Genomic DNA, 11310 nt, shown 5'->3' with positions numbered 1-11310 from the left:
TAATATAAAACTTACGATTTAAACATTGTTTTATAAAATATAAGTTATGAATAACAATCAACACTGAAAGTATTATTTTAGAAAGTAGCGTTACTATTTGCAATAGAAAAAAGCTTAAATGTTAACCTTTTAATATGAAGAACTCATAAGTTTGGTTATTTTTCTAAAACCTTTTAATCATAAGCTTTTAAAAGGCTTTAGATATATTTTAGTAAATATTACCTTGTGAAAGAAAGTGAATAGTTAAATTGTTAAACGATTTGATCGCAATTAATATACTTAATTTTAAATACTTCAAAGAAACGTGACAAGGTGAACTATAAAATAATATATTTCTTAAGTGTTTCTTTATCTAAGATATACTTTATGCCACATTTCTTTTAGTTTTTAATATGCTACAATTTTTAGTTATAACCTTTCAAAAACACCTCTTGGTTGCAATAAGTATTGACATCACTGGTAACTGTGTTTTAATAAGGACATCCCTTAAACCTAGCTGTATTTATATTTATGATTATTGATAATTTCATTTAGTCATTTTTACAAAACGTTTCAGCTTAAAATTTGAACAGTTATACAAAAAGTCTAGTTTAGATTAAGAAAGGTAAAGATTAAAATATTTTAGCAAGGTTGACAAGTGACTTATTCAGTTTTGTTTTTATCGCATATCCATCGCAACTAGCTGAAGCAATGCTTAAACAACCTTCTAAGTCTGTGTTCGCTTAAACTTTGCTTCAACAACACATTTCCCTTTTAATAATTCAATAATAAATAGCATTAAAAACTGACGTTTGTTATAGACTTTTTGTTTGACATGTGTTAGCTTTGTTCATGTTTCACTGAAGTTGGAAACTAAAAAGAATAAAATGATAAAGAAAATACAGTAAATAAATGCTAACTTTATATATTTTTTTAATTAGCAATTTACGCTTAAAATAAAAATAATAAAGTAGATAGGGTAAATAAATACTAATGTTTCATTTTATCCATTAGCAGTTTACGCTAAAGTTATTTGAAAATACAAATAAGTAGGCTGTTTTTATAGCGAATCAGTATAAAAACTTGGGCTTAATAAAAGTAACTTACTAAAAATACTTGTTTAAGTTTTTTTTTAAACCGGAACCTTTGAAATTTTCATTGGTCAATAACTAAACTATATAGAAATAAAAAATACAGCTTATATATCAACTTTGTGTTATTGATACTTTACTTTCAAAGTATTTACGCTACAACTGAAACGTTATTCTTCAACAGTAGCAAACATTTGAGTTATATAAAATTTTTGGTGTAAAAATATACATATAAGAATTTTTTTTTCTTTTTTTCAATATTAAGCAATTCTTTTATATTAAATTGTTTATTGAACGACAAAAAACGCTCAAAAAGTTTGGTCCAATAACCTAGTGCACGAAAAAACCTTTCGGTTATCGAGTCATACACCAGAACAGTTTAACGTCATGTCCAGGACAAGCCAGCCAGGAAACTATTTGAAAAAACTTCAAACTTTGTTATCTTATATATAAAATACCAGGTTAGTTACGACTTATGTAAACTATATTGAACGATAAAAAAAGCGCTTAAAAAGTTTGGCCTAAAGATCTGGTGTACAAAGAAACCTTTCGGTTATCGAGTCGTACACCACATGCTTATAAAGTTTCTTACGAGCTATTATACATAATTTTTTTATCATTTAAATATTTAAACTATTAGTAACAAAACAATCAATTAAAGAAAGAAAGGAAAACTAAACGAAAATTAGCTGAATTTTGTGTTTAAAAATGTACTTAAAAACTAGTGATGTACCGGACTCACTATCCGGGTCCGGGTCCGGCCGGATATTGCCATTTTTGTCTGATATCCGGATCCGGCCGGATTCTAATTTGAAAAAAAAGTCCGGATCCGGTTCCGCCCAGATTCTAATTTGAGAAAAAAGTCCGGATCCGGGTCCGGCCGGATCCTAACAGAGATCCGGCCGGACCCGGATCTAGTTAGTGAAAAAGAGCATACTGAAAAGTATTTTTTTCAAAATCAAACCCTGTGTAAATTAATAATAGTCATTTTCGTCAGTTAAAACTAAACACCTACCGTGATTGGCTCATTTTGTACACGTGACTAATTTACATTTGTTTACATTTGAACTATGAAATAAACATTCAGAAATGCAACTTTTTACATATGTTGTAAAATTGAAAACTTTGGAATGAATACTTGCATTATTTATTGTTTAAAGTTGAGCTCAGAGAATATTTAGAGTTAATACGGTTGAATGTACGAGCCAATGAGAATCATATGACGAAATGTTTCAAACTAAATACTTATGCAACAAAACATCAGCACATGACAGGCAGTTTATATGTAAGCAGTTAGTTAGTTTGGTGTGCAGCTTGATGCAACAAAATATCTTGAACTTTTTTGTGAATGGTTATTGTAAGTAGTGTTATATTTTAAAAGTGAATATTTCAACTGGTGTTTAATTGTTTAAATATTTATGCAAGGTTTATAGTTTAATAGTTTTTTAAAAAATTTACAGTTTCTTGTTTACTAAAAGTTTCATTTAATTTTTAGTTTATTGTTTTAAGTCTTTTGATATAGATTTAAAGAGCTTCCAGTTTTTAAAGTGTTACCAAAGTAATTAATAATTTTGTATATGCTAGTATTTCTTGTTGTGTTTTATATAAAACACTCATTCTTCAAAACTGTCGTGTCTGATTATAGAAAGTAGTATCAGTTAGAATTTAGTATTTGTTAGGTATTAATTAAATAAGGTAGGATTTAATTATGATGGGTAATACTAATAAGTTAAGTGTACCACAATCAGTCCACAACTTTACTAACAAATTGTCAACCTTTGCTAGCTGTTCTACTGATTATTAGATTAAAGTAATTTTTTCAGTTTTTAAAAACCTCATTCTGACTCAAGCTTGTTTATACTCACTCTAGATAGTTTTAATGACGTAAATAGTGGCAACCCTGCTAGTTTGAAAATTTTTGGGAATTTTAGAAAATCTTGGTTTGCCTCAGGCTAGTTTAGTTTTTTATAAAAACTCAGGCTAGTTTTCTTTTAGATTTTAAATGGGTTTGAGCTGATCCAGTTTTCAATATTTTGTAATTTTCTAGTGTATTTTGTTCAAAAACTTAAATTCAGATTTTTAATTGTAAATAACACCTAAATTTGTAAACCTTGTGGCTAGCTGTTGTACTTATTATTAGATTAAAGTTTTTTTTTTTCAGTTTTTAAAAACCTCATTCTGACACAGGCTAGTTTATACTAGTGATGTACCGGACTCACTATCCGGGTCCGGCCGGATATTGCCATTTTGGTCTAATATCCGGATCCGGCCGGATTCTAATTTGAAAAAAAAGTCCGGATCCGGGTCCGGCCGGACCCGAAATTGTGGGTCCGGTACATCACTAGTTTATATGTTTTGGAGCAGACTTAAATTCAGCATAAACAATTAATGTTTATTTTGATTAGTGATGTACCGGACTCACTATCCGGGTCCGGCCGGATATTGCCATTTTTGTCTGATATCCGGATCCGGCCGAATTCTAATTTGAAAAAAAAGTCCGGATCCGGCCGGATTCTAATTTGAAATATAAGTCCGGACAAGGATCTAGTTAGTTAAAAAAAAAGCATACTGAAACGTATTTTTTCAAAAACAAACCCTGTGTAAATTAATAATAGTCATTTTCGTCAGTTAAAATTAAGCACCTACCGTGATTGGCTCATTTTGTACACGTGACTAATTTACATTTGTTTACATTTAAACTATGAAATAAACATTTCATGAAATTTCATAAAAACCTCATTCTGACTCAGGCTTGTTTATACTCACTCTAGCTAGTTTTATTGACTTAAACAGTGGCAACCCTGCTAGTTTGAAAATTTTTGGGAATTTAGAAAATCTTGGACTGCCTCAGGCTAGTTTAGATTTTTATAAAAACTCAGGCTAGTTTTCTTATAAATTTTGGATGAGTTTGAGCTGATCCAGTTTTCAATATTTTGTAATTTCTAGTGTATTTTGTTCAAGAACTTGAATTCAGATTTTTAATTGTAAATAACACCTAAATTTGTAAACCTTGTGGCTAGCTGTTCTACTTATTATTAGATTAAAGTTTTTTTTTCTAGTTATTAAAAACCTCATTCTGACTCAGGCTAGTTTATTCTAGTGATGCACCGGACTCACTATCCGGCCGGATTCTAATTTGAAAAAAAAGTCCGGATCCGGCCGGACCCGAAATTGTGGGTCCGGTACATCACTAATTTTGATGTATCCAGAAGCAAATTAAAAAGTTGGTATTACTACTTATACTACCTCTTTAATAATATATTAAATGAAATATTATTTAATAGAACTGAAGATGTCATTAGCCTGAAACCTTGATTTATAAATTTACAAAACAACAAGCTAATATGAATATTAATTACTATTTAATAATAACTTGCTTAATTAGAATCTTATTAAGTTACTTTACTGCAAGCTACTGACGACACTTATACCAGTTCTAATATATTTAGTTTTCACATAAAAGCAGGAAAATTTGAAGTGCTTGTTTAAGATTAAGCGACTTTTCCGACCTTTTTCTCTGATTTATTTTGGCTAAAGCTACATTTATTAATATTTAATTTCAATGTCAGAAATGTTCGACTGCTTATTGTACCTTATTTTACTACCAGTTTTTAGAAACTGTTATGTTTATATCTTCATCACGACGTATGAAAAGTGTTAATTTTAAATTTACATTCGCACCCGAGCCCGTAGAACATTGATTTTAAAAACGGTTTTCTTAAACTACGCACCTGCTGTATAAATAAGCACTTTGAACCCGGGTCAAAATCGCTTAGTTTATTTCAGGTTACTGTAATTTTGTTATATCGTTACAATTTCTCCTTAACTTTTAAGAGGGTTACCAAAGGTCTTTTGAATTCTTTTTACGTTTTCTGAATTTTATTTAGGTTTTAAAAGTATAAGTTTCTTTGTCCGTAAGCTATATTTAAGGTAAAAAACTGTCTTAAATGGTAACAAAATATTGCATAGATACTGTAATGCTACTTCAACTGCTTAAAAAAAATATTGTTAATACATTTTCTTATCTAATGCTAACTTCATAATTTAACATGTAAAAATTGTTTAAAATTCCAGGTGTTCACAGGTTTTTTGGCAACCCAGTTGAAAAAATCACTTGATAAGCGTAGATGGTACTTCAAGATTTTACTTAAAAGATACGGAATGTACTGTAGCAGATTTTATTTAAAACGAGTAGAAAGAGCAAATTTATCACACAGCAGAACAAATCCTTCCCGAATATTAAAGATGCGAAACACTTCACAAGACGTACAACTCATCTCAGTTGTCTGACGTTCATGTTTATCCTGGAAGTTGAAAGGTAGCTTCTCACCAAACACTCCTGATTTTCAGCTGCAGCCTCCCGAATTTCAGATGTTGGGTCAGATTCAGGTTTTTCAGATTGTTTATGAAGTGGTGTCTCGTCAGGATGCAAAATTCTGTTGAAAATAAAAATATATATACTACATATATAATTTGTTGAATATAAATTTTTAAAAATTTTTAAACTTATTATCAGTTAAATAAATTCATTTTAAGTAATATATTAAATTAGCATACTCATTAAATGTTGGTTAAATATACTCTTTATAAATTAAAAACCACAAATCAGTTAGTTATGTTTATTGTATATTATTAAAAACAAATTAGTAGACTAATTTTATTGCATATAACAAACATTGGCTGGATATATTTTTTTGAGTAAATTTCATTTAAATATGTTTAATACAATTAAATGTCAATTAAATATATTAATTATAAGTTAAAACTGGTTATTTTTTTTGTTATAACTAAATACTAGTTCAACATAATAATTGATTGGTTAAACACTGAATAAGTTGATAAAATGTTTCAACATTTATTCATTAGTTATATTTTTACTTTTCTATATACAAACCGCATTTGAACATTTACTCGTTAAAAGTTTAAATGTCTTTAATATATTTACTCAGGGTTGCCACTCGTTTTTTCAAATTTTTTTCCAGGTTTTCCAAATTTTTTCCAGGTTTTTAAAAGTACACATTTTTGGGTCTATTTTTACTTTTAAGTTAATTTCTATATAAGATACTGTGTTAAATAGTATAAAAACATTTAAAATATACTGTAAAGTTACTTTAAATGTGTTTTTTAATAAAAAAATGTTTTGATGATGACAAAAATATCTTATTTATATGATAGATTTTTTGGGTCAAATCGAAATTTTACTACTGAAAATGTTAAAATTATTAAAAATTCTAGGTTTTTCCAGGTTTTTTTTTCAAAATTCCAGGTTTTCCAGTTTATTTTTGCCTAAATTGTCAAATTTCAGGTTTTTCCAGGTAAAGTGGCAACCCTGTATTTAAGGTTCAATAAAACATTACATTACATCATTACAATTGTTTTCTTATAATGTATACCAAGGTTTACCAAAGTTGGCCAATTGGCCCACTTGGGAGCCATTACACAAATTTAGGGGGCCGTGTGGTTATAATTTGAAACCTACACTAGATACTCTGGAGTTGATAATGAAAAGCAAAAAATATAAATCTTTAAATAGTTTTTGATGGTAGTTTTTTTAGAAATCTTGTTGGAGGGGGCCATAGCTTTTTTAACCTCTTTAAAGGAGGCCTTTTGAAAAAATAGTTTGGGTGGTTACCATAACGATTCACTAAAATGTGACATCTTATTCAAGGTAAACAAAAAAAAATATTTTAAGTTATTCTCTTAGTCCTAAAAAATATTCATTGATTTTTTAAATGCTTATAAGTTTTAGATGTTCTTAAATTTCATTATTATGTTTATAAGTTTACTTACAACTCATAATGTAAATTTAAATGGTTCAACTATACCTGTAATTTATTTAGTTTAAAAGTATAACATTCCTTAGTTGTAGTTATTTTACAGAAAAACTACAGAACATACTATATAAAAAATTATACACGTGTGTTGTGTGTATGTAGAAATATTTTACAAATTTATTCATGTAAGAATTTTTTTTTAGCATTTAAGTTTTCAATTTAAATAGATTTTTTTATGAAACTTATACTTTAACTTTCTAAAGATTTTCTAACTTGTAATCAAATGTTAAATTTTTAGAAGACCCTATGTAAGTAAGTTTTAACATGATAAGACGAAACAAATTACTAAAGCTGTTACTAAACATCCATTAAAGTTCAATACTCGACCGTCTAACATCATTTGCAGACGCATGGATTTTTTTATACTTCTTCGTAAACAACTAACTAAGCAAAACAAAAAAATTAATCACTCAAAACAATTTATAATTTTACCTGGGAACGGCGTGGTAGGCCAGCCTGCTTTCTGACGTCATAACTACCACGTCACCGCTTCTGATCAGCAGCGCCGTCGGAGCAGTTTGTTTGGTGCGACCTGAAAAATAATAATATTTTCGTTTGACCTTTTTATTATTTGTAAAATAAATTAACCTTATCTAATCCGTGAAACAAGCTTTTATTTGTGAAATAATACGCAGATGTTAATAATGTTAAAAATGTTTTTAAAGTTTTAATATTTTTATTACTTGTAAAACTACGTTGCTAAATATACTTTTTTTCAATGACATTTTTCAAAAATTTTTTGCTAATTTTTAGAAGTACAAATTGCTAGCAAAGTTAGTGTCTTTAATATAAATAATTTGCAATATAACATGTTAAAAGGTTGTATACAAAATTACTAATGATGTTTTCTGATACTGTGTGTTTGCAACATTCATTAAAGTTGTCAGTTTACATTTTGTCACACATCTCCATCGAACAATTTTTGTAAGAGCTCAAACACATACATTCACACAAACCAATAACAAAGCAATAAGTAGAATTTTCAAACAAAACTGTCTTGTATGCTAGGAGTTTCTAAATATTGTTCATGTATTCCAAGATCTAGCATAATCTTTTTTACTGGTTTTAGCATATCAGAAATAAACAAAAACAGCTAAACTATGATGAAATATTAGTAGCAAAAATTATGTACTAAATTGTAATAAATTTAATCAAATAAAATTATTATTAACATTCTCGGTGCGCAGCTAATTGAAAATTTGTACGACCAGCGGTTATGAATTTTTTTTTTAAACAAAATGTTAATAGTTGAAACAAAAGCTTTACATGGTCTTTATTTGGCAAACATTAGTATTTGAAACATAACTTTATTCAATACTGAACTGTTTAAAGCAACGCAGTGCACTGTACCAGGGACGTAGCTTGGTAGGCTTCTGCAAATCTACAGAAACGTATACTTATGTGCGAAAAAACTTGCTTTTGTTTCAGCTTGAAATGACTCTGCTGTCTTAGCTTTTAATATTAATTTATGCCTAATTTTGCACTCCTGAGAGATAATTTTGACATATATGTACTCTTTAGCATTTTTAGTGTCGTAAAATAATTGAACGAATTAAAAACATCCAAATTATAACATTTAGGGCGTTAAAGCTTTATTTTGTCAAAAAGCTGCAATGCAAAATTGATTCTAAAGGAAGCTGTAGCTTCAAAAATCAAAAACATACAATTTTATGTTATAAAATTTTGAATAACTTGTTGTTACTATTGACTACGTCAAATGTTTGATTTTCAAAACAGTATAAGTGTTTTTGAGTTAAATGGTGATTTTTTATACTTATTTTTAATGAAGGGTATGACTTTTTAAACTTTTATGGGTAGTTTTAAGTATTGGGTACTTTTAATTGCCTCAATTTTGCAAAAGAAAGTACCTAATATTTTGATGATGTCATTAACTTTACTTTGGGTATTTATTAAGGTTAAACTTTGTAAAAAAAAAAAAATTGGCTGTCTAGGCCTATGATAAATTCACTTTGTTTATTTTTCTAAATATAAAAATAATTGTATCTGAAATAAAACAATACTAAAAATTTCACTATGTTAGCAAAATTAAGGAAATATTATTTTCAACCTTGATATTTTTTGTGTAAGTTACAATTTTAAATTCAACCACAAATTAAGCTATTAAATTTGAAAATTTTTCTTTTATAGATTATTGATGACTGTAAGTTATCATATTTTATAAAAATTTCATTATTTTACATGCAGAAGTAGTTCAGAAATTACAGATTTTTTGATGATTTTTTTTTAAACACTAGATTTTTTCAAATTTTTTTATTTCAAAAGTTCGAGGTTTTTCCAGTTTTTGTTTAAACTGTCAAGTTCCTGGATTCCAAGTGTTTTTGCAACCCTGCTCAAATTTTAAGGAAGTATTCCTTTCAATATTTAAAAAATAGTAAAAGATGACAATTAAAACCTACTGTACTCTCCTATTTTAATATTTTATATCAAAAATTTGTTTTGGTATAAAAAATCTGTATAAAGATATTTGTAGTTAAGATTAAATTTCATAAAGTGACATCAACTCGTAATAAAAGTGATCTACACCCTCCCTGTACCCAAGGTGGCTCCTAAAGTTTTTTTGAAACTTCTTTCAATTTTTAAAAATTTAATTTTTTTTAATTTAAGTCTTATTTACTTTTCTAGACAAAATAAGTGATCAGAGTTTCAAGTCATTCTAGGATTTTATATAACATTCCAAGATTCCCATAAGCATTTAGGTTTGATGGCCACCCTGTTAACTTTATTTCAAACTATAAAAAGGTAGCTTTTATTGAAATACATAACCCAAGTATAATTAGTTAAAAAAAATTTCATGAATTAAATTCATCAATAAACTATAAAAGAAAAATTTTAAAAATAATTTTTTTAAATTTGCGTTTGAATTTAAAATTATAACTTTATGCTAATAAAAAATAATTCTACAATTTTGTTAACATAGGGAAATATTTAGTATTGTTCTATTGTTTTATTTCAGATATGATTACTTTGATATTTTAAAAAATTAAAAAAGTGAATTTGTCATAGGCTTAGACAGCAATTTTGTTTTTTTACAAGTTTAAGCTTCAAAACTACCCAAAGTAAAGTTAATGACGTCATCGAAATATTTAGTACTTTTTTTTTGCAAGTTTGCTGCAATTGAAAGTACCAAATATTTAAAACTACCTATAAAAATTCCTACCGTTTAATAAATGTTTTCTTGGTTTACACAAGTGGCAAGACATAAAGAGTCATAGGGGGTGTGGAGCAAAGTAAATTGCCTTGTATACAGTTATCACTCGTACCTCAACATTCCATTTTTGATGTATTAACATAACTGCATTTTTTCAGATTAAATTCAATAACATTAGAGGTAGTTTAAATTGCTCTGTTCCCGCTAGGACGTTATCACGAGTTATTTCAGATGTTTTAATTTTTGCAGATTCGTAACTTTTTTGAGCTAGCTACGTCCCTGCACTGTACCAACAAAGGCATAAGTATTGAGCAACAAAATTAAAGATACTGTGTAAGGCTGATTAAAAAATATCAAATGGTCATTAGTCATAAATAACTAGTAAAAAAATTATTATTACTCATTATCTCAAACGGTTGCTTTTTAATTGTAGATACAAAAAAAAATTAATGTAAAAAATTAAAAAAAAAACTTTTGTTTTGAGAAAAAAGAATAACAACGATAAAAAAATGTAAAAACTTAAAATGAACTAAATCAAATTTTTATGAGGTTAAAATCTTTACTTTAAATCTTTTAATTAAAATGATTAATTACAGTACAACAAATTAATATTAAAAAAAAAAACAAAAACATATTACTACACACAGTCTAAAGTTTTAAAAAAGCCAAATTTTATTCAACTTTACCCAAATGTTACATTTTATATATAAATACACTAAAAGTATTAATTTTATCATGAAATATGTTTTTTACTGAAAGCATAAAGTCGATATAGCAACTGTGAAGGCAAAAATTATAAAGTTGTAATTTACTAACCTATATTATAAAAAATATAAAAAATCAAAACTATAGTAGAAAGTTAATATATAAATTGAAACGATTGCCAGCATTAACTCACAAACAAACTATACATATTAAGTTGAGTACATAGATTAGAGGCAAGTAGTTACATGAAATCTTCTAAATAAACACATTACAAAAAACCTTTTAATAAAACTACACTTGTAACAGAGTGAAAACTACTAATTTAAGCAGGACACCTCACACCAGTTTATTCTTATAAATTGAAATACTAACCTCTTATAAAAAACAGCAATTCGCAAAATAAACAAACTAAACTCAGATGAATTGTTTAGCAAAACCACACAAGAATATACTAACCACACAAACACATATTTATTGAAAATTTTAGTTCATATAGAGTTAAGTAACAAAAAAAAATTATTCAAGTGATAAG

The 11310-nt window shown here is 27.5% G+C and overlaps 1 protein-coding gene across 1 annotated transcript; it reads right to left on the bottom strand.

The window, feature by feature from the left end:
• Positions 1–5234: 5234 nt before the first annotated feature.
• LOC145847809 (nucleic acid dioxygenase ALKBH1-like) lies at positions 5235–7436 on the bottom strand (the record flags this gene model as incomplete). The annotated part of the gene is made up of 2 exons (XM_082953728.1): positions 5235–5506; positions 7337–7436. Coding segments are annotated over 2 exons (263 nt in total), but the record flags the coding sequence as incomplete, so codon positions are not given.
• Positions 7437–11310: the final 3874 nt, after the last annotated feature.

This window comes from Thalia democratica, unplaced genomic scaffold (assembly GCF_965202585.1).
Source record: "Thalia democratica unplaced genomic scaffold, ktThaDemo2.hap1.1 HAP1_SCAFFOLD_1112, whole genome shotgun sequence".
Taxonomy (NCBI): domain Eukaryota; kingdom Metazoa; phylum Chordata; class Thaliacea; order Salpida; family Salpidae; genus Thalia; species Thalia democratica.
Note: the sequence above shows the minus strand (reverse complement) of the source record. Positions and strands in the feature narration are given on the sequence as shown.